This window comes from Lonchura striata, chromosome 33, assembly GCF_046129695.1.
Source record: "Lonchura striata isolate bLonStr1 chromosome 33, bLonStr1.mat, whole genome shotgun sequence".
NCBI classification, from domain to species: domain Eukaryota; kingdom Metazoa; phylum Chordata; class Aves; order Passeriformes; family Estrildidae; genus Lonchura; species Lonchura striata.
Window position 1 is genome coordinate 3,107,149 of NC_134635.1, and position 27,875 is coordinate 3,135,023.

General features: G+C 67.1%; 3 protein-coding genes and 1 non-coding gene across 4 annotated transcripts; 1 reads left to right on the forward strand and 3 right to left on the reverse strand.

Moving 5' to 3' along the window:
* Window positions 1-1,562: 1,562 nt before the first annotated feature.
* Window positions 1,563-22,113, reverse strand: NPR1 (natriuretic peptide receptor 1). The gene is made up of 22 exons (XM_077789322.1): window positions 22,016-22,113; window positions 20,271-21,673; window positions 16,393-16,592; window positions 15,422-15,535; window positions 14,504-14,639; window positions 14,259-14,350; window positions 14,032-14,167; window positions 13,877-13,961; window positions 13,687-13,807; window positions 13,118-13,192; window positions 11,959-12,036; window positions 11,742-11,846; window positions 11,306-11,377; window positions 10,459-10,618; window positions 9,572-9,727; window positions 8,238-8,406; window positions 6,107-6,253; window positions 5,845-6,037; window positions 4,417-4,591; window positions 2,964-3,062; window positions 2,572-2,663; window positions 1,563-1,655 (listed from the first exon to the last, which is right to left on the reverse strand). The coding sequence occupies exons 1-22, from the start codon at window positions 22,111-22,113 to the stop codon at window positions 1,593-1,595; spliced, it is 3,969 nt and encodes a 1,322-aa protein (XP_077645448.1). The 3' UTR covers window positions 1,563-1,592.
* TRNAM-CAU (transfer RNA methionine (anticodon CAU)) lies at window positions 21,785-21,856 on the reverse strand. The gene has a single exon. It is a non-coding gene; the product is annotated as a tRNA-Met (tRNA).
* ILF2 (interleukin enhancer binding factor 2) lies at window positions 22,089-26,134 on the forward strand. The gene is made up of 14 exons (XM_021542080.3): window positions 22,089-22,146; window positions 22,525-22,566; window positions 22,703-22,745; window positions 23,370-23,474; window positions 23,637-23,714; window positions 23,880-23,982; window positions 24,075-24,140; window positions 24,227-24,343; window positions 24,429-24,507; window positions 25,044-25,131; window positions 25,245-25,306; window positions 25,470-25,584; window positions 25,660-25,750; window positions 25,830-26,134. The coding sequence occupies exons 1-14, from the start codon at window positions 22,142-22,144 to the stop codon at window positions 25,988-25,990; spliced, it is 1,155 nt and encodes a 384-aa protein (XP_021397755.1). The 5' UTR covers window positions 22,089-22,141; the 3' UTR covers window positions 25,991-26,134.
* A 247-nt stretch (window positions 26,135-26,381) lies between these two features.
* Window positions 26,382-27,664, reverse strand: SNAPIN (SNAP associated protein). Its single transcript, XM_077789419.1, has 4 exons — window positions 27,538-27,664; window positions 26,898-26,944; window positions 26,705-26,823; window positions 26,382-26,632 (listed from the first exon to the last, which is right to left on the reverse strand). Exons 1-4 carry the CDS (start codon window positions 27,642-27,644, stop codon window positions 26,543-26,545), a joined length of 363 nt encoding a protein of 120 aa, XP_077645545.1. The 5' UTR covers window positions 27,645-27,664; the 3' UTR covers window positions 26,382-26,542.
* Window positions 27,665-27,875: the final 211 nt, after the last annotated feature.

Genomic DNA, 27,875 nt, shown 5'->3' on the forward strand with positions numbered 1-27,875 from the left:
TGGGGCCGGGCCGGGGGAGGCGGCGGCGGCCGGAAGTTACCGGGGAGCGACGGAGGCGCCCGGCCGGAAGCGGAAGCGGCGCCCGGGAGGAAGGCCCCGCCCTTCCCGCCGCCGCCGGCCAATGGGAGCGGCGGGACGGGGGTGAGTGACAGCTAGCGGGGCGTGGCTTGGGGGCGTGACACAGGAGGGCGTTCGGCCAATGGGGAGGAGGGGGCGTGGCCGTGCGAGGGGAGGCTCCGCCCACCGCGCGTGAGCGGGAAACCCCGGGAACCCAAAAACCCCAAAACCCCCAAAAACCCCAAAACCCCCAAAAACCCCAAAAACCCCCAAAACCCCCCCCCCCAAAAAAAACCCCCAAAATCCCAAATCCACCGGGAACCCCCCCAAAACCCCCCCCCAAACTCAAAACCCACCGGGAAGCCCCCCGGGGACCCCCGGGAACTCACCGGGAACCCGCCCGAACTCACTGGGACCCCCGGGAATGCCCTGGGAACCTCCCGGGAACCTCGAAATCACCGGGAACCCCCCGGTCCCCCCGGTCCCACCGGTCACCCCGGTCCCACTGGTGTCCCGGTCCTCCCCGATCCCCCCGGTCCCACCCTGTCCCCCCGGTCTCCCGGTCCCACCCGGTCCCCCCGGTCCCACCGGTATCCCCGGTCCTCCTCGGTCCCCCCCTGTCCCCCCGGTCTCCCGGTCCTCCCCGGTCCCCCGCAGCCCCCCGGTCCCCCCGGTCCCACCCTGTCCCCCCGGTCTCCCGGTCCCACCCGGTCCCACCGGTATCCCCGGTCCCCCCGGTCCCACCCGGTCCCCCGGTCCCCCCGGTCCCCCCCTGTCCCCCGCAGCCGCACGGAGAGCCCCGGCCGTGTCCGCCGCAGTTTTATTGCCAAACCGGAGCTCCGGTGCCGCCCCCGGCCCCTCCCGGAGCCCCCGGGGGTCCCTCCGGAGCCGCTTCGGGCGCTCCGCGAACCGGGGGCGCCCCCGGTCCCTGATGGTGGTGCCCCGCGGGCTCCGGGGCGGGTTCTGGGGTCACCCCCGGGTTTTGGGGTCACCCCTGGGTTCGGGGGTCACCCCCGGGTGCGGTTTTGGGGTCACCCCCGGGTTTTGGGGTCACCCCCGGGTGCGGTTTTGGGGTCACCCCCGGGTTTTGGGGTCACCCCTGGGTTCGGGGGTCACCCCCGGGTGCGGTTTTGGGGTCACCCCCGGGTTTTGGGGTCACCCCCGGGTGCGGTTTCGGGGTCACCCCCGGGTTCTGGGGTCACCCCCGGGTTTTGGGGTCACCCCCGGGTGCGGTTTTGGGGTCACCCGCGGTTTTGGGGTCACCCCCGGGTTTTGGGGTCACCCCCGGGTGTGGTTTCGGGGTAACCCCCGGTTTTGGGGTCACCCCCGGGTTCTGGGGTCACCTCCGGGTTCTGGGGTCACCCCGGGTTTTGGGGTCACCCCCGGGTGTGGTTTCGGGGTAACCCCCGGTTTTGGGGTCACCCCCGGGTTCTGGGGTCACCCCGGGTTCTGGGGTCACCCCCGGGTGCGGTTTCGGGGTCACCTCCGGGTTCTGGGGTCACCCCCGGGTTCTGGGGTCACCCCGGGTTTTGGGGTCACCCCCGGGTGCTGCCCCCGCGCTCCCCCAGCAGCCAGTAGGTCCTGAGCTTGCCCTTGCCCTGTGGGGAGGAATTTGGGGTACCCCGGGGTGCGGGGGGTCCCCTTTGGGGGGGCGCGGGGGGAGGTTGGGGCTGTTGGGGGGTTTGGGGAGATTTGGGGGGGTCAGGGCACTTTTAGGGGGGTTTGGGGAGATTTGGGGGGGTTGGGGCAGTTTTGGGGGGTCAGGGCAGTTTGGGGGGGGTCGGGGTGGTTTTAGGGGGGTTTGGGGAGATTTGGTAGGGGTTGGGGCAGTTTTGGGGGGGTCAGGGCAGTTTTAGGGGGGTTTGGGGAGATTTGGGGGGGTTGGGGCAGTTTTGGGGGGGTCAGGGCAGTTTTAGGGGGGTTTGGGGAGATTTGGGGGGGGTTGGGGCAGTTTTGGGGGGTCAGGGCAGTTTGGGGGGGGGTCGGGGTGGTTTTCAGTGGGGGCAGTTTGGGGTCGGAGAAGTTTGGGGGCGTTTGGGGGGATTTGGGGGGGTATTGAGGTGGTTTTGAGGTGGTTTGGGGCAGTTTTGGGGCGGTTTGAGGCAGTTTGGGGGGTCAGGGCAGTTTTGGGGGGGGGTTCAGGGCAGTTTTGGGGGGTCAGGGCAGTTTTGGGGGGGTCCGGGGCAGTTTAGGGGGGTCAGGGCAGTTTTGGGGGGCGGGTTCAGGGCAGTTTTGGGGGGTCAGGGCAGTTTTGGGGGATCAGGGCAGTTTTGGGGGGGTCCGGGGCAGTTTGGGGGGTCAGGACAGTTTTTGGGGGGATCAGGGCAGTTTTGGGGGGGTCCGGGGCAGTTTGGGGGGTCAGGACAGTTTTTTGGGGGGTCAGGGCAGTTTTGGGGGGGGGGTTCAGGGCAGTTTGGGGGGTCAGGGCAGTTTTGGGGGGGGGTTCAGGGCAGTTTTGGGGGGTCAGGGCAGTTTTGGGGGGGTCTGGGGCAGTTTGGGGGGGTCAGGACTCACCTTCATCTCCACGTCCCCCCGCAGCTCCAGCTCGAAGCCCCCAAATTCCTCCAGCACGGCCTTGGTGACCCCCGAGATGTGGATCTTCAGGGCTGGGGGGGGATGGCACCCTGAGCACCCCCGGGGTGCCCCCAGAGTGTCCCCAAGGTGTCCCCGGGGTGTCCCCAGAGTGTCCCCAAGGTGTCCCCAAGGTGTCCCCAAGGTGTCCCCAGAGTGTCCCTGGAGTCTCCCCAAAGTGTCCCCGCTCTGTCCCCTCGCTGTCCCCTCTCTGTCCCCTTGCTGTCCCTGCTCTGTCCTCTCCCTGTCCCCTCGCTGTCCCCTCGCTGTCCCCTCGCTGTCCCCTCCCTGTCCCCTCGCTGTCCCCTCGCTGTCCCCTCGCTGTCCCCGCTCACCCTCTCCGTTGGACTCCAAGCGTGAGGCGGTGTTGACGGTGTCCCCGAACAGGCAGTACCGCGGCATCTTCAGCCCCACCACGCCCGCGCACACCGGGCCTGCGGGCCACCCGCGCCTGTCACCCCTGTGCCACCGCTGTCCCCAAAGTGCCATTGTCCCCTGTGCCACCCCTGTGCCACTGCTGTCCCCAAAGTGCCACTGTCCCCTGGGCCACCCCTGTGCCACCGGTGTCCCCACAGTGCCACTGTCCCCCTGTGCCACCCCTGTGCCACCGGTGTCCCCACAGTGCCACTGTCCCCCTGTGCCACCCCTGTGCCACCGCTGTCCCCACAGTGCCATTGTCCCCTGTGCCACCGGTGTCCCCACAGTGCCACTGTCCCCTGGGCCACCCCTGTGCCACCGGTGTCCCCAAAGTGCCACTGTCCCTTGTGCCACCGGTGTCCCCAAAGTGCCACTGTCCCCTGGGCCACCGGTGTCCCCTCCCAGGACCCCAGTGGTGCCCCCGTCCCCTCTGGCTGTGTCCCTGTCCCTGTCCCTGTCCCTGTCTCTGTCTCTGTCCCCATCTCTGGCACCATTCCCATTCCTGTCCCCATTCCCGTTCCCATTCCCATTCCTGTCCCCGTTCCCATTCCCGTTCCCATTCCCATTCTCATCCCCATTCCCTTTCCCATTCCCGTCCCCGTTCCCATTCCCGTCCCCGTTTCCATCCCCATCCCGTCCCCGTTCCCACCGGTGTGCACGCCGATGCCCGTCCCCATCCCCGTTCCCATTCCCGTCCCCATTCCCGTTCCCATCCCCATTCCCACTCCCATCCCCATTCCCGTCCCCGTTCCCATTCCCATTCCCATCCCCGTTCCCACCGGTGTGCACGCCGATGCCCGTTCCCATTCCCGTTCCCATTCCCATTCCCGTTCCCATTCCCGTTCCCATTCCCGTTCCCATTCCTGTTCCCATTCCCGTTCCCATTCCCATTCCCGTTCCCATTCCCGTTCCCATTCCCATTCCCATTCCCATTCCTGTCCCCATTCCCGTTCCCATTCCCATTCCCGTTCCCATTCCTGTTCCCATTCCCGTTCCCATTCCTGTTCCCATTCCCATTCCCATTCCCGTTCCCATTCCCATTCCCGTTCCCATTCCCATTCCCATTCCCGTTCCCATTCCCATTCCCGTTCCCGTTCCCATTCCCGTTCCCATTCCCGTTCCCATTCCCGTTCCCATTCCCATTCCTGTCCCCATTCCCATTCCCATTCCCGTTCCCATTCCCTTTCCCGTTCCCATTCCCATTCCCTTTCCCATTCCCGTTCCCATTCCCATTCCCATTCCCATTCCTGTTCCCATTCCCGTTCCCATTCCTGTTCCCATTCCCATTCCCATTCCCGTTCCCATTCCCATTCCCATTCCCGTTCCCGTTCCCGTTCCCGTTCCCGTCCCCGTCCCCGTCCCCGTTCCCACCGGTGTGCACGCCGATGCGCAGCTCCAGCCGCTGCTGGGGCCGGTGGCGGATGCGGAAGGAGCGCACGGCCTCCAGCAGCGCCAGCGCCATCCGGGCCACCTCCCGCGCGTGCAGCTTCCCGTTCCGCACCGGCAGCCCCGACACCACCATGTAGGCGTCGCCGATGGTCTCCACCTGCGGGGCACGGAACGACGGGGATTCCAGAGGGACGGGCCGGGAGAGCGGGGATTCCAAAGGGACGGCACAGGGAGAGCGGGAATTCCAAAGGGATGGGCCTTGGGAGAGTGGGAATGACGGGGATTCCACAGGGATGGGCCTTGGGAGAGCGGGGATTCCAAAGGGACGGGCTGGGAGAGCGGGAATTCCACAGGGATGGGCCTTGGGAGAGTGGGAATTCCACAGGGATGGGCCTTGGGAGAGCGGGAATGACGGGGATTCCACAGGGATGGGCCTTGGGAGAGTGGGAATGACGGGGATTCCACAGGGACGGCACCGGGAGAGCAGGAATTCCACAGGGATGGGCCTTGGGAGAGTGGGAATGACGGGCATTCCATAGGGACGGGCCCAGGATAGCGGGAATTCCACAGGGATGGGTCCAGGAGAGCAGGAATGACGGGGATTCCACAGGGATGGGCCTTGGGAGAGTGGGAATGACGGGGATTCCACAGGGACGGCACCGGGAGAGCGGGAATGACGGGGATTCCAAAGGGATGGGTCCAGGAGAGCAGGAATGACGGAGATTCCAAAGGGATGGGTCCAGGAGAGCAGGAATGACGGAGATTCCAAAGGGATGGGCCTTGGGAGAGCGGGAATGACGGGGATTCCGAAGGGAAAGGCCCAGTAGTGCAAGAATTCCTCAGGGAAAGGCCTCAGGAGAGCTCTGGAAGCTCTGGAACTCTTGGGTTCTGGGGTTTTGTGATTCTAGGATTCCCTGGTTCTGGGATTTTGTGGTTCTGGGATTTTGTGGTTCTGGGATTCCCTGATTCTGGGATTTCTGGTGTTTTCTGATTCTGGAATTCCGTGAGACCTGTTGGGAACACGCTGAGAGCCGCCAGCGCGTCCAACACATCCCTGTGACTCCAGACTGTCCCCAGGTGTGCCCAGGTGTCCCCAGGTGTCCCCAGGTGTGCCCAGGTGTCCCCAGACCTATCCCCAGGTGTCCCCAGGTGTGCCCAGACCTATCCCCAGGCGTCCCCAGGTGTGCCCAGATGTCCCCAGGTGTGCCCAGGCATCCCCAGGTGTGCTCAGGTGTCCCCAGACCTATCCCCAGGTGTCCCCAGGTGTGCCCAAGTGTCCCCAGGCATCCCCAGACCTGTCCCCAGGTGTCCCCAGGCGTCCCCAGGTGTGCCCAGGTGTCCCCAGGCATCCCCAGACCTATCCCCAGGTGTCCCCAGGTGTCCCCAGGTGTCCCCAGGTGTCCCCCTCACCTTGTAGACGTCGAAGTTGTCGATGATGGCGTCGAAGCAGGTGTAGAGGTCGTTGAGCAGCGTCACCACCTGCATGGGGGTGCTCTGGGCCGAGAGCGCCGTGAAGCCCACGATGTCGCTGAAGTAGATGGTGACGCTGTCGAACGCCTCCGCCTGCACCGTCTCGCCGCGCTTGAGCTGCTCCGCCACCGAGCTGGGGACAGCGGGGCCGGGTCAGGGCGGGCGCGGCCCCCGGCGCCCCCCGGACCCTCCCGGAGCTCACTGGGGCAGGATCTGGTAGAGCAGGGCCTCGGCCTTGCGCTTCTCCTCCAGGTAGGCCTGCGTGCGCTCCTCCACCAGCTCCTCCAGGTTGTTGGCGTATTGCTCCATGCGGGACAGGAGGTTGTCCAGGATGTTGGTGCTGCTCTCCCTGCGGGAACGGGGTCACCTCCCGCCCACGGGCCCTTTCTGGGGGTCACCTCCCACCCATGGACCCCTTCTGGGGGTCACCTCCCGCCCACGGGCCCTTTCTGGGGGTCACCTCCCACCTTTTTAGGGGTCACCTCCCACCCATGGACCCTTTCTGGGGGTCACCTCCCACCTTTTCAGGGGTCACCTCCCACCCACAGACCCTTTCTGGGGCTCACCTTCTACCCATGGACCCTTTCTGGGGGTCACCTCCCACCCACAGACCCTCCCTGGGGTCACCTTCTACCCATGGGCCCTTCCTGGGGGTCACCTCCCACCCACAGACCCTCCCTGGGGTCACCTTCTACCCATGGACCCTTTCTGGGGGTCACCTCCCACCTTTTCAGGGGTCACCTTTCACCCACGGACCCTTTCTGGGGGTCACCTCCCACCTTTTCAGGGGTCACCTCCCGCCCACGGATCCTCTCTGGGGGTCACCTCCCACCCATGGGCCCTTTTTGGGGGTCACCTCCCATCTTTTCAGGGGTCACCTCCCACCCACAGACCCTCCCTGGGGTCACCTCCTGCCCACGGACCCTTTCTGGGGGTCACCTTCTACCCATGGACCCTTTCTGGGGGTCACATCCCGCCCACGGGCCCTTTCTGGGGGTCACCTCCCACCTTTTCAGGGGTCACCTCCCACCCACGGGCCCTTTCTGGGGTCACCTCCCGCCCACGGGCCCTTTCTGGGGTCACCTCCCGCCCACGGACCCTTTCTGGGGGTCACCTCCCGCCCACGGGCCCTTTCTGGGGGTCACCTTCTACCCATGGACCCTTTCTGGGGGTCACCTCCCACCTTTTCAGGGGTCACCTCCCACCCACAGACCCTCCCTGGGGTCACCTTTCACCCACGGACCCTTTCTGGGGGTCACCTCCCACCTTTTCAGGGGTCACCTCCCACCCACGGACCCTTTCTGGGGGTCACCTCCCACCTTTTCAGGGGTCACCTCCTGCCCACAGACCCTTTCTGGGGGTCACCTCCCACCCATGGACCATTTCTGGGGGTCACGTCCCACCTTTTCAGGGGTCACCTCCTGCCCATGGACCCTTTCTGGGGGTCACCTTCCACCCATGGACCCTTTCTGGGGGTCACCTCCCGCCCACGGGCCCTTTCTGGGGGTCACCTCCCACCTTTTCAGGGGTCACCTTTCACCCACGGACCCTTTCTGGGGGTCACCTCCCACCTTTTCACGGGTCACCTCCCGCCCACGGGCCCTTTCTGGGGGTCACCTTCTACCCATGGGCCCTTTTTGGGGGTCACCTCCCACCTTTTCAGGGGTCACCTCCCACCCACAGACCCTCCCTGGGGTCACCTCCTGCCCACGGACCCTTTCTGGGGGTCACCTCCCACCCACAGACCCTTTCTAGGGGTCACCTCCCACCTTTTTAGGGGTCACCTCCCATCCCCAGACCCTCTCTGGGGGTCACCTCCCACACACGGGCCCTTTCTGGGGTCACCTCCTGTCCACGGACCCTTTCTGGGGGTCACCTCCTTCCCATGGGCCCTTTTTGGGGGTCACCTCCCATCTTTTCAGGGGTCACCTCCCACCCACGGACCCTCCCTGGGGTCACCTCCTGCCCATGGACCCTTTTCAGGGGTCACCTCCTTCCTGGGACCCTCCCTGGGGTCACCTCCCACCCACGGACCCTTTCTGGCGGTCACCTCCCACCTTTTCAGGGGTCACCTCCTGCCCACAGACAATTTTTGGGGGTCATCTCCCACCCATGGGCCCCTTTTGGGGGTCACATCCCACTCGGGACCCTCCCTGGGGTCACCCCTCACCTGGAGATCCTTTCTGGGAGTCACCTCCCACCCAAGGGTCCTCTCTGGCTGTCACCCCCCATCCGGGGACCCTTTTTGGGGTCACCGCCCGCTCTGGGCCCCCCTCTGGGGCCACCCTCCCCCAGGACCCTCTGTGGCCCGCGGGTCGGGGTCGCGGTGGCACCTGTTGAACTTGCGGAGCTGGACCTTGATCTGGTTGAAGTCGGGGCGCTCCAGGACGTCCTCGGCCCAGCAGTGCTGCATCAGCTGGCCCAGCTCCTCCAGGTGGCAGCCGACGTTGGCTGAGGGCCGGAAGCTGGGCCGCTCCCCGCTCTTCACCCGCTCGATGATCTCTGCGGGGTCGGGGACCCGTCACGGAGGGCGGCGCCCACAGGGGCTCACCGGCGGGTCCAGAACCCATCCGTGGCTCCAAACACCCGTTGGCCAGTCCAGGAACCCATCAACGGGTCCAAGAACCCATCAACGGGTCCAAAACCTCATCCACGGCTCCAAAAACTCATTGGCCAGTCCAGGAATCTATCACCTGGTCCAGGAACCCATCACCTGGTCCAAGAACCCATCACCTGGTCCAAGAACCCATCACCTGGTCCAAGAACCCATCAACGGCTCCAAAACCCCATCCACCGCTCCAAAAACTCATTGGCCAGTCCAGGAATCTATCACCTGGTCCAGGAACCCATCACCTGGTCCAAGAACCCATCAATGGGTCCAAAACCCCATCAATGAGTCCAAAAACTCATTGGCCAGTCCAGGAACCCATCACCTGGTCCAAGAACCCATCAACAGGTCCAAAACCCCATCAATGAGTCCAAAAACTCATTGGCCAGTCCAGGAACCCATCACCTGGTCCAAGAACCCATCAACGGGCCCAAAACCCCATCAATGAGTCCAAAAACTCATTGGCCAGTCCAGGAACCCATCACCTGGTCCAAGAACCCATCAACAGGCCCAAAACCCCATCAATGAGTCCAAAAACTCATTGGCCAGTCCAGGAATCTATCACCTGGTCCAGGAACCCATCAACGGGTCCAAAACCCCATCAATGAGTCCAAAAACTCATTGGCCAGTCCAGGAACCTGTCACCTGGTCCAAGAACCCATCAACGGGTCCAAAACCCCATCAATGAGTCCAAAAACTCATTGGCCAGTGCAGTAACCCATCAGAAGGTCCAAGAACCCATCAATGGGTCCAACCATCCATTGATGAGTCCAACAACCCATCAGTGGGTCCAGGATCTCATCAGAAGGTCCAAGAACCCATCAATGGGTCCAACCATCCATAGATGAGTCCAACAACCCATCAGTGGGTCCAGGAGCTCATCAGAAGATCCAAGAACCCATCACCAGGTCCAAGAACCCATTGATGGTTCCAACCACCCATCCACACCCAAGAACGGCTCAATGGACCATCCAAGAACCCACCGATGGTTCCAACCACCCACCCACACCTCCAGGCCCCAGCAGCCGGCCCGGCCACCCCCGGGAGGTCCCCGCTGACCTTTGGGGCTGAGGTCCATCCCCTCCACGTAGAAGACGCCGCTGCGCAGGGCGATCTCCTGCAGGATGATGCCGAAGCTGTAGACGTCGCCCTTCTGCGTCCCCCGCGCCGGCGGCTCCTCCATGCGCAGCAGCTCCGGCGCCGTCCACAGCTTCTCTGCGGCACCGGGACGGGGTCAGGCCGGGGGCAGCGGGGGGCGTGGGGGCACGTGGGGGGCGTGGGGGGCACTTGGGGGGCATGGGGGGCACTTGGGGGGCGTTTGTGGGGCATTCGTGGGGAGCTTGGGGGAACTGGGGGGCATTGGAGGGGCACTTGAGGGAGGCTCGGGGGGCACTTGGGGACCAGGCCAGGGGACACTTTGGGGGCATTTGGGGGTACTTGGGGGGCACTTGGGGGAAGCTTGGGGGCACTTCAGGGATGCTTGGGGGATGCTTAGGGGGCACTTGGGGGGCACTTGAGGGAGGCTCGGGGGGCACTTGGGGAGCAGGCCAGGGGACACTTTGGGGGCACTTGAGGGCACTTGGGGGAAGCTTGGGGGAAGCTTGGGAGAAGCTTGGGGGCACTTCAGGGATGCTTGGGGGGCACTAGGGGGGAGCTTGGGGGGTGTTTGGGGGCACTTGAGGGCACTTTGGGGGCATGGGGGGCACTTCAGGGACACTTGGGGGGCACTTGGGGGATGCTTGGGGGACACTTGGGGGCTCTTGGGGGATGCTTGGGGGCACTTGAGGGCACTTTGGGGGCATGGGGGGCACTTCAGGGATGCTTGGTGGGCACTTGGGGGTGCTTGGGGGACACTTGGGGGGTGCTTCGGGGGGACAATTGGAGAGGGTTTGGGGGGCACTTGGGTGGCATTTGGGGGGCACTTTGGGGGCACTTTGGGGCCTCACTGGCGAAGAGCGCGTGGCTGTCGTCGCCGCCCGGCGCCGCGCGGAAACTCTCCAGCCCGTAGTCGGTGATCTTGAGCACGAAGCGCGAGTCCACCACGCAGTTGGAGGACTTGAGGTTCCCGTGGGACACGATGACCCCGCTGTGCAGGAACTGCATCCCCTGGGGGGCACAGAGAGCCCGCTCAGCCGGGGGGCGCGGGAGACATGGGGCTGGGGAGAGCTGTGGGGTGGGGAGAGCTGTGGGGTGGGGAGAGCTGTGGGATGGAGGAGAGCTGTGGGCTGGGGATCCCTGTGGGGTGGGGGATCCCTGTGGGCTGGGGGATCCCTGTGGGATGGGGGATCCCTGTGGGGTGGGGGATCCCTGTGGGATGGGGAGAGCTGTGGGATGGGGGATCCCTGTGGGGTGGGGAGAGCTGTGGGGTGGGGGATCCATGTGGGATGGGGAGAGCTGTGGGGTGGGGAGAGCTGTGGGCTGGGGAGAGCTGTGGGCTGGGGAGAGCTGTGGGGTGGGGGATCCCTGTGGGATGGGGGATCCATGTGGGATGGGGAGAGCTGTGGGGTGGGGGATCCCTGTGGGGTGGGGGATCCATGTGGGGTGGGGGATCCCTGTGGGGTGGGGGATCCCTGTGGGGTGGGGAGAGCTGTGGGATGGAGGAGAGCTGTGGGGTGGGGAGAGCTGTGGGATGGAGGAGAGCTGTGGGGTGGGGATCCCTGTGGGATGGGGGATCCCTGTGGGTTGGGGGGATCCATGTGGGATGGGGATCCCTGTGGGATGGGGGATCCCTGTGGGGTGGGGGATCCCTGTGGGATGGGGGTTCTGGGAACCCCCCGGGATCATCCCCGGTACCTTGACGATGTCGTGGGTGAGGGAGTAGCGGAACATCCAGTCCAGCGTGATGCTCTCGTTCTCCAGGATGTCCTGGGGACACGCGGTCAGGGGCGGCCCCGGGAGGGTCCCGGTTCCGGTACAGTCCCGGGAGGGTCCCGGTACAGCCCCAAGAGGGTCCCGGTACAGCCCCGGGAGGGTCCCGGTACAGCCCCAGGAGGGTCCCGGTACAGTCCCGGGAGGGTCCCGGTGCATCCCCGGGAGGGTCCCGGTACAGCCCCGGGAGGGGCCCGGTACAGCCCCGGGAGGGGCCCGGTACAGCCCCGGGAGGGTCCCGTTCCCGGAGCAGACCCGGGAGAATCCCAGTCCCGGTGCCGGTGCCGTCCCGGGAGGGTCCCGGTGGCGCCCCGGGAGGGTCCCGGTGCCGTTGCCGGTTCGCCCCGGGGCCCCGCCGTACCTGCAGGCTGCCGCGCGGGCAGTACTCGGTCAGGATGCAGATGTTGGGCGGGTCGGTGCAGGCGCCCACGAACCGCGTCAGGTGCTCGTTCTGCACGTCCCGCATCTACCGGGGACAGCGGCGATGGGCCGGGGTCCCGCCGTGTCCCCCCCGGGGCACCCACGAGCACTCACAGTCCCCCACGGGCACCCACAGTCCCCCACGGGCACCCACGTACGTGTTTCAGCTCGAAGCGGACCTTGCGCGTCAGCTCGATGCGTTTGCGGTTCACGTGCTTCACGGCCACCAGGTTCCCCTGGGACACGGAGGGACACGGGGGTGGGGACACGGGGGTGGGACACGGGGATGGGGACACGGGGATGGGACACGGGGATGGGACACGGGGATGGGACACGGCGGTGGGGACACGGGGATGGGACACGGGGGTGGGACACGGGGATGGGACACGGGGATGGGACACGGGGGTGGGACACGGCGGTGGGGACACGGGGATGGGACACGGGGGTGGGACACGGGGATGGGACACGGGGATGGGACACGGGGGTGGGACACGGCGGTGGGGACACGGGGATGGGACACGGGGATGGGACACGGGGATGGGACACGGGGATGGGACACGGGGGTGGGACACGGCGGTGGGACACGGGGATGGGGACACGGGGATGGGACACGGGGGTGGGACACGGAGGGACACGGGGGTGGGGCACGGGGGTGGGACACGGGGGTGGGGACACGGAGGGACACGGGGGTGGGGACACGGGGGTGGGACACGGGGATGGGACACGGAGGGACACGGGGATGGAGACACGGGGGTGGGACACGGGGATGGGACACGGGGGTGGGGACACGGGGATGGGGACACGGGGATGGGACACGGAGGGACACGGGGATGGGACACGGGGGTGGGACACGGGGATGGGACACGGGGATGGGACACGGGGGTGGGACACGGGGATGGGACACGGGGGTGGGACACGGGGATGGGACACGGGGGTGGGACACGGAGGGACACGGGGATGGGACACGGGGGTGGGACACGGGGGTGGGACACGGGGGTGGGGACACGGGGATGGGACACGGCGGTGGGGACACGGGGATGGGACACGGGGGTGGGACACGGGGGTGGGACACGGGGGTGGGGACACGGGGATGGGACACGGAGGTGGGATACGGCGGTGGGGACACGGGGGTGGGGACACGGGGGTGGGACACGGGGATGGGGCATGGCAATGGGACACGGGGGTGGGACACGGGGATGGGACACGGGGGTGGGGACACGGGGGTGGGACACGGAGGGACACGCGGATGGGACACGGGGATGGGGACACGGGGGTGGGACACGGCGGTGGGTGTCCCCCTGCTCCCCCGCCCCTCACCTTGTAGTAGGCGGTCTTGGCGTACACCTGGAACTGCCCCTCCGCCGTCATCAGCGAGCCGTAGTTGGAGCCCCGCTGTGCGAGGGGTGTGCGGTGAGCCCGGGCACCCCAATCCTCCTGTCCCGGGGCCCCGAGCGGGGCTGCGGGGTGAGCCCGGACCCCACGATCCCCGGTCCCCGAGCGGGGCTGTGGGGTGACCCCAGTCCCTGAGCTGCGGGGTGACCCTGATCCCCACCATCCCCGGTCCTTGAGCTGCGGGGTGACCCCGGTCCCCACCATCCCCGGTCCCTGATCTGTGGGGTGACCCCAGTGCTTGAGCTGCGGGGTGACCCTGATCCCCACGATCCCCGGTCCCTGATCTGTGGGGTGACCCCGGTCCCCACCATCCCCGGTCCCGGAGCTGTGGGGTGACCCCAGTTCCCAGGCCCTGAGCAGGGATATGGAACAAACTCTGTCCCCCCATTTCCCGAGTGGGGCCGGGGCGTGACCCCCGTGTCTGATCCCCAAGAGGGGCCGTGGGGTGATCCCACCCCGCTCCCCCCGGTGCCCCCGGTGCCCCCGGTGCCCACCAGGGACAGGGTGAGCTTGCTGCCGGCGCTGCGCAGATGCTTCTCCAGGCTGCTCATCTGCAGATCCTCCCAGCGCACCCGCCACAGCTCGGCCGCCAGCTCCTTCTCCAGCTGCAGCTTCCTGCGCCCGGGGGGCTGGTGAGACCCCGGCCCGCGCCCCCCGCCCGCCCCGCGCCCGCCCGCCCCGCACCTGTAGATGAAGAAGGAGGTGACGGTGATGGCCGCGAGGATCAGGCTGACCACGAGCGACAGGATCTCCAGCGTGGACAGCGAGGCTGCGGGGACAGCGGGCAGCGCTCAGGGCCTGGGGGGCGGGCGGGGGTCCCGCGGCCGCCCCCCCCTCACCTCTGCCGCACTGGGACTCGGTGTCCTCGAAGCCGCAGGGAGGCACGTCGGACGGGACCGCGTTCCCCGGCCAGTGGATCTCTCGCCCCGGCACCATCTGGATCTTCTTGGTGGTGCCGTTGTAGTTGGCCACGATCTTTGGCATGGGGGGGGAGGACAAGGATTGAGTGGGGAGAAGCCCCCCGGACCCCCACCCCGCGCCCGGCTGCCCCCACAGCGGGGCTGACCTGGAAGTTTCCCTGCTCGGGATCCATGTCCCACAGGGAATAGTCGCTCTCCCGGTCCCCCTGCTCGTCGATCTTCAGGAAGCCGGTGACACCTGGAGAGGGAGGGTGAGGGGCTGGGGAGGGGGCTCCGACCCCCAAATATTGCCCTGGGAGTGGCGGGCGGCACCGGGCTGGGAGGGGGACGGGGCTGGGGACAGGACGGGATGGGGAGGGGACAGGGAGGGGATGGGGGGCCCGGGGCTCACCGTAGAAGGTTCGGTTCCACATCTGGCGGGTGATGGCCGAGGCGTCGCTGACGGAGCCGCCGCGCTCCAGGGTCTCGTTGAGGGCCTGGGCGTAGAGCAGGACCCCGTCGTGGAAGGCGGCGGCGATGAAATTCATCTGGGGACACGGCGACAGCTCGGGGACAGGACACAGCTGCGGGTCCCCGGCTCCATGCCCTGACCCCCGGCTCCTCCAGCTCCAGCTCCGTGTTCCCTGAGCCCCGCTGTGCCCGGCTCCATGCCCTGACCCCTGGCAGCTCCATGCCCGTGTTCCCTGATCCCCGCTGTGCCCAGCTCCATGCCCTGACCCCTGGCAGCTCCAGCTCCATGCCCGTGTTCCCTGGTCCCCGCTGTGCCCAGCTCCATCCCGAGCTCCCCGGCTCCTCCAGCTCCATGCCTGTGTTCCCTGGTCCCCGCTGTGCCCGGCTCCATGCCCCCGGCTCCTCCAGCTCCATGCCCGTGTTCCCTGATCCCCGCTGTGCCCAGCTCCATCCCGAGCTCCCCGGCTCCTCCAGCTCCATGCCCGTGTTCCCTGGTCCCCGCTGTGCCCAGCTCCATCCCGAGCTCCCCGGCTCCTCCAGCTCCATGCCTGTGTTCCCTGATCCCCGCTGTGCCCAGCTCCATCCCGAGCTCCCCGGCTCCTCCAGCTCCATGCCCGTGTTCCCTGGTCCCCCCTGTGCCCAGCTCCATGCCCTGACCCCTGGCAGCTCCAGCTCCGTGTTCCCTGATCCCCGCTGTGCCCAGCTCCATGCCCTGACCCCTGGCAGCTCCAGCTCCGTGTTCCCTGATCCCCGCTGTGCCCAGCTCCATGCCCTGACCCCCGGCTCCTCCAGCTCCACCCTGCGCCCTCCTCGTCCCAGGTGTCCCTGCCCGCTGTGCCCGGCTCCAGCGGTGTCCCACCAGTCCGTCCTGCATGGAGAAGTTGAAGTGGTCCCGCGCCTCCTCCTTGAGCCGCTCCAGGAAGGGCCGGTACTCGGGGTTCTCGGGCTCCTTGTAGGTGATGATGGTGACGGCCTGGCACGGGGACAGGGCTGGAGGGGCAGCACGGACCCACCGGGGCTGCTGTGCCCGCCTGGGGCCATCTCTGCCCACCTGGGCATGTCCCTGTGCCCACCTGGGCCCATCTGGGCCCACCTGGGCGTGTCCCCGTGCCCACCTGGGCGTGTCCCCGTGCCCACCTGGGCCCATCTGTGCCCGCCTGGGGCCATCTGTGCCCACCTGGGCGTGTCCCCGTCCCCACCTGGGCCCACCTCTGCCCACCTGGGGCCATCTGTGCCCTCCTGGGCATGTCCCCGTGCCCACCTGGGGCCATCTCTGCCCACCTGGGGCCATATGTGCCCACCTGGGCGTGTCCCCGTGCCCACCTGGACATGTCCCCGTGCCCACCTGGGCCCATCTCTGCCCACCTGGACATGTCCCCGTGCCCACCTGGGCCCATCTGTGCCCACCTGGGCGTGTCCCCATGCCCACCTGGGCGTGTCCCCGTGCCCACCTGGGCCCATCTGTGCCCGCCTGGGGCCATCTGTGCCCACCTGGGCGTGTCCCCGTCCCCACCTGGGCCCACCTCTGCCCACCTGGGGCCATCTGTGCCCTCCTGGGCATGTCCCCGTCCCCACCTGGGCCCACCTCTGCCCACCTGGGCCCATCTGTGCCCACCTGGGCGTGCCCCGTGCCCACCTGGGCCCATCTCTGCCCACCTCGGGCCATCTCTGCCCACCTGGGCCCATCTGTGCCCACCTGGGCGTGTCCCCGTGCCCACCTGGGCCCATCTCTGCCCACCTGGGCCCATCTCTGCCCACCTGGACATGTCCCCGTGCCCACCTGGGGCCATCTCTGCCCACCTGGGCGTGCCCCCTGCCCTCCCCGCTCACCTGGAAGGCGCGGCGGGCGCGGGCGTCGTGCGGGTCGCCGCGGTGCCAGGGCCGCCGGGGCTCGGGGAAGCGGCGGCCCTGCAGGCTGGCGCCGAAGGTGTCGATGTAGAAGAAGGCGAAGTCGCCGCCCGCCAGCCCCTCGCGCTCCGCCTGCAGCATCAGCTCCCGCAGCGTGTCCGGGGCGCAGCACACGTACACGACTGGGGGGACACGGCCTTGAGCGGGGACCCCCGGCAGCCCCGGGCAGCCCCGCGCCCGGGGGTCCCGGGTTACGGAGTGACACAGCCCCGAGACCCCAGCCCCACATCCCGGGGGTCCCGGGTTACTGAGAGACACAGCCCCGAGACCCCAGCCCCACATCCCGGGGGTCTCTGGTTACGGAGTGACACAGCCCCGGGCCCCCCGAGACCCCTGGAGCCCCCAGCCCCACATCCCGGGGGTCCCGGGTTACGGAGTGACACAGCCCCGAGACCCCCGAGACCCCTGGAGCCCCCAGCCCCACATCCCGGGGGTCCCGGGTTACAGAGTGACACAGCCCCGAGACCCCAGCCCCACATCCCGGGGGTCCCTGGTTATGGAGTGACACAGCCCCGAGACCCCCGAGACCCCTGGAGCCCCCAGCCCCACATCCCGGGGGTCTCTGGTTACGGAGTGACACAGCCCCGAGACCCCTGGAGCCCCCAGCCCCACATCCCGGGGGTCTCTGGTTATGGAGTGACACAGCCCCGAGACCCCTGGAGCCCCCAGCCCCACATCCCGGGGGTCCCGGGTTACGGAGTGACACAGCCCCGAGACCCCTGGAGCCCCCAGCCCCACGCCTGGGGGTCCCTGGTTATGGAGTGACACAGCCCCGAGACCCCAGCCCCACATCCCGGGGGTCCCTGGTTACTGAGTGACACAGCCCCGAGACCCCTGGAGCCCCCAGCCCCACATCCCGGGGGTCCCGGGTTACGGAGTGACACAGCCCTGAGACCCCTGGAGCCCCCAGCCCCACATCCCAGGGGTCTCTGGTTACTGAGAGACACAGCCCCGAGACCTCCGAGACCCCTGGAGCCCCCAGCCCCACATCCCGGGGGTCCCTGGTTATGGAGTGACACAGCCCCGAGCCCCCAGCCCCACATCCCGGGGGTCTCGGGTTATGGAGTGACACAGCCCCGAGACCCCTGGAGCCCCCAGCCCCACATCCCGGGGGTCTCTGGTTACGGAGTGACACAGCCCCAAGACCCCTGGAGCCCCCAGCCCCACATCCCGGGGGTCTCTGGTTACGGAGTGACACAGCCCCGAGACCCCCGAGACCCCTGGAGCCCCCAGCCCCGCGCCCCGGGGGTCTCTGGTTACGGAGTGACACAGCCCCGAGACCCCTGGAGCCCCCAGCCCCCAGCCCCGGGGGTCTCCGGCCGTTGCGTGACGCGGGAGCGGCGGCGGTGCCCCGGGGCGGGGGTCCCGGCCCCGCTGCCGGCCCCCCCCGGTGCCGTGCCCGCCGCTGCCCCGGCGCCGGGCCGAGGTTTCCTGTTTTCCCGACTCCGTTTCCTCCTCCCCGCGGCCCGGGTGGATTCCCGGCGACACCGTGACCCCGGGGGTGCCGCCGGGCCCCGCCGCGGCCCCTCCAGCCCTGCCGCTCCCGGGGGCCCAATGCACCCCCGAGCTGAGCCCCGGGGCTCCCGGTGCCCGCCGGGGCTCCCGGTGCCCGCCGGGGCTCCCGGTGCCGGTCGAGTTTCTCGGTGCCCGCCGGGGCTCCCGGTGCCCGCCGGGGCTCCCGGTGCCCGCCGGGGCTCCCGGTGCCGGTCGGGGCTCCCGGTGCCCGCCGGGGCTCCCGGTGCCCGCCGGGGCTCCCGGTGCCGGTCGGGGCTCCCGGTGCCCGCCGGGGCTCCCGGTGCCCGCCGGGGCTCCCGGTGCCGGTCGAGTTTCTCGGTGCCCGCCGGGGCTCCCGGTGCCCGCCGGGGCTCCCGGTGCCGGCCGGGGCTCCCGGTGCCCGCCGGGGCTCCCGGTGCCGGTCGAGTTTCCCGGTGCCCGCCGGGGCTCCCGGTGCCGGTCGGGGCTCCCGGTGCCGGTCGGGGCTCCCGGTGCCCGCCGGGGCTCCCGGTGCCGGTCGGGGCTCCCGGTGCCGGCCCGGGACACCGGGACAGGTGACAACCCCGGAGACCCCGGTGGGACACGGGGCGGGGAGGGGTCCAGGGGGTCAGCGTGGGGCAGGGGCAGCGTGGGGGACACGCGTGTGCGGCTGTGACAGCCGTGGGCTGCCGTGAACAACGGTGAACAACCATAAAAAACCATGAACAGCCATGAACAGCGGTGTACAGGCATGAACAGCCATGAACAGCCATGAACAACCATGAACAGCGGTGTACAGGCATGAACAACCATGAACAGCCATGAACAGCGGTGTACAGGCATGAACAGCCATGAACAGCCATGAACAGCCATGAACAGCGGTGTACAGGCATGAACAGCCATGAACAGCCATGAACAACCATGAACAGCGGTGTACAGGCATGAACAACCATGAACAGCCATGAACAGCGGTGTACAGGCATGAACAACCATGAACAGCCGTGAACAACCATGAACAGCGGTGTACAGGCATGAACAACCATGAACAGCCATGAACAGCCATGAACAGCGGTGTACAGGCATGAACAACCATGAACAACCGTGAACAGCTCTGAACAACTGTACAAAGCCATGAACAACCATAAACAACCATGAACAACTATGTACAACTGTGAACAACCATGAACAGCCATGAAGAGCGGTGCACAGGCATGAACAACCATGAACAGCCGTGAACAACCATAAATGACCATGAACAACTGTGTGCAGACATGAACAGCCATGAACAAATATGTACAACCATGAACAGCCATGAACAAGCATGAACAACTGTGAAAAGCTGTGAACAAGTGTACCCAGTCATGAACAGCCATGAACAACCACGAACAGCCATGAACAACCATGAACAGCCATGAACAGCGGTGCACAGGCATGAACAACCATGAACAGCCATGAACAACCATGAACAGCCGTGTACAGCCATGTACAGCCGTGTACAGCCATGTACAGCCGTGTACAGCTGTGCACAGCCGTGAACACCCACAAAACCCCGTGAGAAGCTCTGCACGGCCCTGTTTGGCCCCGAAATCCTTGGCACAGCCGTGAACAACCACGGAATCGCCGCACGGCGCGGGCATTGCTGCCAAGGGCCCCGCAGAGCCGTGCCCGCCGGGCCTGGCCACCGCGTGAAGCCGGGCACGGCCGGGAGCGCCCGTGGCAGCTGTGGCACCCCCGGAAAAGTTGTGCACGGCCATGTATGGCCATGAACACCCCTGCACAGGCGTGCCGAGCCTGGCACAGCCACGGGCAGCGGTGTGGGGCTGGCACTGCCATGTGTGGGGCTGGCACTGCCATGTGTGGGGCTGGCACACCCGTGTGGGTCCAGGCATTCCCGAGTGGGGCTGGCACTCCTGAGTGGGGCTGGGCACACCCGAGTGGGGCTGGGCACTCCTGTGTGGGGCTGGCACACCCGAGTGGGTCTGGCACACCCGAGTGGGCCTGGGCACTCCCGAGTGGGGCTGGCACACCCGAGTGGGGCTGGCACACCCGAGTGGGTCTGGCACTCCTGTGTGGGTCTGGGCACTCCCGTGTGGGGCTGGGCACTCCCGAGTGGGTCTGGGCACTCCCGAGTGGGTCTGGGCACTCCCGTGTGGGTCTGGGCACTCCCGAGTGGGACTGGCACTCCCGTGTGGGACTGGCACACCGGAGTGGGGCTGGCACTCCCGAGTGGGTCTGGCACACCCGAGTGGGTCCGGGCACTCCCGAGTGGGGCCGTGCCCCGCCCTGTCGCCGTGCCCCCGCCGCGCTGGCCCCGTCCCCGCACTCACTGCGCCCCTTGGCCTTGATCTCCTGGATGATGAAGGAGAAGTTGCCGCCGTCGCGGAACACCACGTCCATGACCGTGAGGTTGCGCAGGGTGGGCAGCTGGACGTACAAACCCTCGGCGGCGAAGTAGTAGGGCCGGTCGTCCACCCGCTCGTCCCAGTAGACCAGCAGCGCCCGCCTCGTCCAGTTGAAGCGCCGGTGCAGCTGCACGCCCAGCTCGCCCAGTTTGCGGTGGCTGGGACCGGCGCGGGTGGTCAAGCCGAACTCCTCGCTCTTGTCGTCGAAGCCGTGGGCTTCGGCCCCCGCCGTGACCAGCGGCAGCTGCCAGTGGCTGGTGAACCGGGCCACCGGCGCCGCCGAGTAGACGCACCCCGGCCCCAAAAACGCCGCGGGGTGGTGGGCGAGCCGCAGGTCCACGGCCACCAGCGGCGCGGCCATTTCCGAGCAGACCCCGTGGCGATCCTCGCTGTTGCCGAACACCCAGCCCAGGGTGAAGCCGGGCAGCAAATCCCGCCGGGAATTCACGGCGGCCGCGGCCAAGCGCACGGCGGGTCCCACGCGCGGCCAAGCCCACGGGTAGGTGAGGTTGCGCTGGGGCAGCACCACGGCGAGGGTCAGCGGGGCCGGGGCCGTCCCCGCGGCCGGGAGCAGCGCCGGGAGCAGGGCCAGCAGCGGGGCCAGCAGCGGGGCCAGCACCGCCGGCATCGCCCACGGACGGAGAGTGGCTTCCCCCCCCGCGGCGGGGCTGAGCCCTTGCTCGCCCCCCCCACTGGTGACACAAAGGGCCGTTATCATCCACACCGCGCTTAACTCCTTCCTGCCCGCTCCCCCCACGCCATTCCAGCCGGGATGGGCGGCGGATGGGGCCGCCCGCTGGTGGCTGGGGACGCTCCCACCCGTGGGGCGGCGGGACGGGGAGCGACGTGCGGGGCCCGTCCCCTCCGTGCCTTGGGTCCCGGCGGCCGCCGCCACCCACGTGCCGCTGCTGACCGCGGTCACGCGTGGGGCGCTGAGACCCGAGAAACTCATCGGGGAGCGGGGAGCATCCCGACCCACGGACCCCACGCAGCTCCGGAGCCTTCGCGCAGCCCTGGGGGACCCGGGGGGGCTCGGGCAGGTCCGGCCCCCACACCTCCGTGGGAGGTTCTGCCCCGCGGAGGGGTCACGGCAGCCCCACGGCGTGGGGGATGACCCTGGAGGTGCCTCCCGGGGGCTGCGCGGCTGCCGGGGACAGTGGCAGCGCTCGGGGGACACGCGCGGGTGGGGACACACAGACGGGGGGACGCGCGCAGTGGTCCGGCCGCGGTGCGCCCGCAGCTCCCGGGGGCGCGCGCGGCGCTCGGGGACGCGGGTGGGGTGACACCCGTGACAGCGGTAACCCCACGCTGCCGCCGCCGGCTCGAGCCTGGGCAAAGCATTAGGGAGCGTTAAGAAATCAACGCTGCAAATAAAAAAAAATGTTAATGAGCGAAGAAAACCTCGCGCGGAGCGGAGTGGGAGGAAGAAAAAACGCCGCTAGCAGAGGATGGTTTCGATCCATCGACCTCTGGGTTATGGGCCCAGCACGCTCCCGCTGCGCCACTCTGCTGCTGCGCTTCCCGCGCTGCCGGGCGCCTCATGCCCGCGGCGCGCGCGCCATTCATGAGCCCCGCGCGCGCTCCATTCATGGGCTCCGCGCCCCCTCCAGCGGCCGCCCGGCACGCGCCGCCATTGGCCGCTTCCCTCTCTGATTGACGTGCCGTTTCACCAATGGATGCTGCCGGAGCGCCCGCGAGGGGCGGGCCGCGGGAGAGCGGCGGCCAATGAGCGGGCGGGTTGCTGCGGGGTCTGCGAGCGGCGCTTCATTGTCGGGAGCGGCGGCGGCGGCGGCGACATGAGGTGGGGACCGGCACCGGCACCGGGACCGGGACCCACCGGCGGGATGCCGGGACTGGGGGAGGAGCGGGAAGTGGAGGGAAACCGGGAGCGGGGGGACCACGGGGACCGTGGGGGGACCGGCACCGGGGATAACCGGGAGCGGGGGGCGGCGGGACCGGGGATAACCGGGAGCAGGGTGGGGGAACGGGAAGAGACCGGGAGCGGGGCGAACAGCCGGGGGGATCCCGGTGGTGGGGAGACCTGCACCGAAAGCGGGGGTGGGGGACCCTGAGTGGGACCGGGGGAGGGACCCGGGAACGGACCCGGGAACACCGGCAGGGCCGCGGCGGGGCGGGGGTCGCAGCCCCCGTCAGCGCCGCTCCCGTTCTCTCCCCGCAGGGGCGATCGAGGCCGCGGCCGCGGCGGCCGCTTCGGCTCCAGGCGAGTCCCGGGGCCGGTGCCGCTCGGGGGCCGCATGTCGCGACAGGACCGAGTCGCGACGGGACCGAGTCGCGACGGGGCGGGAGGGGCGGTGTGGGGGCGCAGGGAGCGAATTGGGGTTTTCTCTCCCCTGCAGGTTCCGGCCCTTTGTGCCCCACATCCCCTTCGACTTCTATGTCGTGAGTAGCCCCCGCCCCGCGGGCGATTCCCGGGAATGTCCCGGGACTTTTCCCGGTTTAACGACCCCCCCCCCCAGCCCTGATTTGCGGGGGTTGGGATCTCGTGGTGTGGCTGGACTGAATGAATCCCCCAAATTCCCTAAAAACGCTGGTGGCTCAGTGAAAAACCCACACTGGAGGATTTTCCTCCTGTTGGAAATGGGATAATGGGACAAATCGCTCCAGGATTGGGTTTTTTGGGATTGCAACAAGTAAATCCTTGGAGTGAGGTTTCTCCCCACCCTCAGGGCGATGCCCATTCCTGCCACTCCCCTCAGGGGTTCACCTACCTGTTTCCCACCTTTCCCAGGAGGAAATCCCCTCTTCCCAAATTCCCTGAGTTTCTGCCCTCTGCACAGGTGACTCCGTGGCTGCAGACAACAGGGGGTGAACGGGTTAATTTAATAAATCCTTTAAGAGACCTCAGTTAATTTAATAAATCCTTTAAGAGACCTCATAAAACCTTCTGCTGGCTGCCTGTGCAGCTGCTGGAGGCTGACAGGAGCATGGGGGATGTGATCCCGCTGGGAATTCTGTCCCGTTCACGGGGGATGCGATCCCGCTGGGAATTCTGTCCCGTTCCAGTGCGAGATGGCTTTTCCCCGCGTCAAGCCCGCGGCGGATGAGACGGCCTTCAGCGAGGCCCTGCTCAAGAGGAACCAGGACCTGGCTCCCACCGCTGCCGAGCAGGTGCCGTGCCCAAAATTCCCCCAGCGCCTCAGGACGGGGCTCGGGGGATCCAGAGTTCTTCACCAGTGGCCTGAAAATTAGTTAGTTCTCTGGAATAAGCGCTTTGGAGGAGTGTTGTGGAGAATAATGATTCTGTTCCTGGGTAATTCTGCTCCTTCCCAGGCTTCCATCCTGTCCCTGGTGACCAAGATCAACAACGTCATCGACAATCTGATCGTGGCACCGGGCACGTTTGAGGTGGTGAGTGCAGAGGTGCCGTGGGAGATGCTGGGTGAGACCCACAGTGGTGGCATTGGAAAATGGGAGGATGCTCCTGGCCCAGGGCGGGTTAAGGCTCAACGCTGACCCGCCAGACGCGGCGTGCGGGTTGAATTCCCGGGATTTCAGGTTGTTTTTTTCCGCCAGCAAATCGAGGAGGTTCGCCAGGTGGGCTCCTACAAGAAGGGCACGATGACGACGGGGCACAACGTGGCGGATCTGGTGGTGATCCTGAAGATCCTGCCCACCCGTGAGTGCCACCCGGGCGGGATCACAGCGGCCCTTGGCACCGAGCCTCGCTCCGAGCCTTCTCCTCCTCCTTCTCCATCTCTGTTTTCCCAGTGGAAGCCGTGGCAGCCTTGGGGAACAAGGTGGTGGAGAGCCTGCGGGCGCAGGACCCCAGCGAAGGTGAGGCCGCGCTCCGGCGCGGCGAGGGCCGGAGATCCGCGGAGATTCCCGGCCCTTCCACACGCAATTCCCGCTCTTTCCTGCAGTGCTGACCATGCTGACCAACGAGACCGGCTTCGAGATCAGCTCGGCCGACGCCACGGTGAAGATCCTGATCACCACGGTGCCGCCCAACCTGCGCAAGCTGGACCCGGAGCTGCACCGTGAGCGCCCGGCCGCGCCTCCCGCCCGGAGCCGCCGCCGCGCCCGGGGCCGCCTGGGAAAACCAGGAATTTCTGCTTCTTGCAGTGGACATCAAGGTGCTGCAGAGCGCCCTGGCCGCCATCCGGCACGCGCGGTGGTTCGAGGAGAACGCCTCGCAGTCCACGTGAGTCCAGCGCCCGCGGAGCCGGGGCTGGGTCCACGTCCTCGTCCTGGGTCTAGATTCTCATTCTGGGTCTAAATCCCCATTCTGGGTCCAGATCCCCATTCTGGGTCCAGATCCTAGTTCTGAATCCAAATTCTCATTCTGGATCCAGATCCTTGTTCTAGGTCCAAATCCCCATTCTGGGTCCAGATCCTAGTTCTGAATCCAAATCCCCATTCTGGATCCAGATCATCATTCTGGATCTAATAATTCTAGATCAAAATTAGAATTCCAGATCCAAATCCTCATTCTGGTTCCAGATCCTCATTCTGGATACAAATCCTCATTCTGTATCCAAATCCTAATTCTGGGTCCAGATTATTATTCTGGATCCAAATCCCCATTCTGGACCCAGATCTTCATTCTAGATTTAATCATAATTCTGGATCCAAATCCTCCTTCTGAATCCAAATCCTCCTTCTGGCTCCAAATCCCCACTCCCAGGAACACGGAGAGCAGTCTCTGTGGGACTGAGCCTCCTCCTGCCTCTGCTCCAGGGTGAAGGTCCTGATCCGGCTGCTCAAGGACCTGAGGATTCGCTTCCCCGGCTTCGAGCCGCTCACGCCCTGGATCCTGGATCTGCTGGTGGGATCACCGTGCGGTGCTGCTCCCGATCCTGATCCCGGCGGAGTTGGGATTCTTGCCCAGGCTGGGATTCCTGTTTTTCCTGCCCTAATCCCCGCTCCTCTCCTCTGCAGGGGCACTACGCCGTGATGAACAATCCCACCCGGCAGCCCCTGGCCCTCAACATCGCCTACAGGTCCTACGTGGCTTCCCTCGCAGAAATTCCCACTGTTTCCCCAACAAAACCATTGGAATCTCAGGGGCTGACTGGGAGATAAACCCAGCCCGTCCAGCTGGGATTTCCTGGTGGTGTTTTTGCTGGAAGGATCCGGTTTTTAACCCGGAATGTGCCCGTGCAGGCGCTGCCTCCAGATCCTGGCGGCCGGGCTCTTCCTGCCCGGCTCCGTCGGCATCACGGATCCGTGCGAGAGCGGCAACTTCCGCGTGCACACGGTGATGACGCTGGAGCAGCAGGTGAGGAGGGGTCCCCGGAGGGCAGGGGGCTCGGGGAGGGTCACTGTCCCCACACTGACCCGTCCCCGTCCCCAGGACATGGTGTGCTACACCGCCCAGACCCTCGTGCGCATCCTCTCCCACGGAGGGTACCGCAAGATCCTGGGACAGGAGGGCGACGCCAGCTGTGAGTGGGGCCGGGGCGTGCCCGGGTGGGCCGGGGCTGGGGTCCCTGAGTGGGTGGCCAGTGTCACCTCTCGGGGCAGACCTGGCCTCCGAGATGTCCACGTGGGACGGGGTGATCGTGACGCCGTCGGAGAAGGCGTACGAGAAACCTCCGGAGAAGAAGGAAGGGGAGGAGGAGGAGGAGAACCAGGAAGAGCCGGCGGCGGGCGAGGAGGAGGAGAGCATGGAGACGCAGGAGTGACACCTGCGCTGCCTGGAGCAGGTGAGGGGACACCGGCCGAGGGACACCTGGGGCTCAGGGCCCCTACTCGGCCACCTGAGTGTCCCCGTCTGTCCCTTGTCCCCGTTTTGTACTTGCACATTAAAGTGTCGCCCCTTTCCAGCATGTCCTGTGTGCTCAGATCCGTGTGGGCCAGATGGGAGTGAGGCAGGTGGAGCAGCAGGAGGATCCAAGGCTTGAAGGAGCCACTTGGGGCTGCCCAGACCCCACTTGGGCCACCCCAAATCCCACCTGGGCCTCCCAAATTCCACCTGGGAGTGTCAAATCCAACCTGGACCTGCCCAGAGCCCCCTGGCAGCACCTGCCTGGCTCTGTTGTCCCCAAGGCCCCTCAGGGACGTGGGAGCACCACGGACTCTCAGTCACTTTTATTCCAGCGCCCACAAATCCGGGAGCACGGCTCGGAGCGTCCCGGGTCCCTCAGCTGCAGGTGATGGGGGACACCCCCTCAATTCCTGAGCTGGGATAGACGGGGATTGCTGCTCCCCTGGCTATCACCTGCTCCCCTGGCTGGTCACTTGCCCTGGTAGCCCCCGGCCTCCAGCATGGCTCTCCTCCGCACCGTCTCCTTGGCCACGCTGTGGTTCAGCCTCCGCAGCCGCTCCTGGCACGGCAAAAGTCGCCTGTCAGCACCTGGGGGGGCTCTGGGACCCCCAGACCCCCCGTGCCCCCTCACCTGGGCGTTCTGCAGGATGTTGTTGACCAGCACCACGCGGCGCCGGGCGTTCAGCAGCTTCTTCACGTAGGGGTCGAGGTCCAGCGCCACTTTCTGGTCCTCGTTGATGCGGCAAAGCTCTGGGGAGGGGTTTGGGTGAGCCCCCGGTGCCCCCGCGCTGAGGGGTACGGGGGGACCCCCGGCTTTGGCTCACCTGTGGCCAGGCTGTCGATGTGCTCCCGCAGCTCCACCTGGCTCTCCCTGTGCGAGGGGGACAGGAAAAACCCTGGGTCCACAGCCCAAATCCACCCCTGTGGCCCCGATACGGAGCCCAGCACCCACCAACCCCAAGAACTGCCCACCTCACGTACCCCAAATCCCTTCATCCCCACAGCCCTTCACCCCAAAACTCACCTTCAAGTACCCCACAGCCCTTCACCCCAAAACTCACCCTCACGTACCCCACAGCCCTTCATCCCCACAGCCCTTCACCCCAAAACTCACCCTCACGTACCACACAGCCCTTCACCCCAAAACTCACCTTCAAGTACCCCACAGCCCTTCACCCCAAAACTCGCCCTCACGTACCCCACAGACCTTCATCCCCACAGCCCTTCACCCCAAAACTCACCCTCACGTACCCCACAGCCCTTCACCCCAAAACTCACCTTCAAGTACCCCACAGCCCTTCACCCCAAAACTCGCCCTCACGTACCCCACAGCCCCAATAACCTGCCCTCCCCGGCTCTACCTGCCCCTCAGCCTCGCAGCCCGGCCCGCCGCGCCCCGCCCCGCTCCCGGCCCGTCCCGCCCCGCTGCCGGCCGCTCCCCGCGGTCGCTCGGGGTGCCCGGACCTGACGCTGTGGACGTGGCGGTCGAGCTGCCGCACCGCGGGCCGCAGGAACTGCAGGAGCCCCTCAGCAAAGAGCTCCCGCGCCGCGGGGCCGCTCCCCGCCGCCATCTTGGCCCGCGGGCGCCGCGGGGGCTGCTGGGAAACCGAGTCCGCGGGGCGGGGGCGAAGCCGCTTCCGGTGCGCGCCGCGGGGGCTGGTGGGAAATGTAGTTCCAAAGCGCGGTGCGAGGGCGCAGCTGGATGCACATCTGGAAACGCATCTGGAGGCGCATCTGGCGGCACAGCTGCACTGCTGAGCGCCGTCAAAGGCGCTGGCACACCCAGGCCATAGATTCCAACC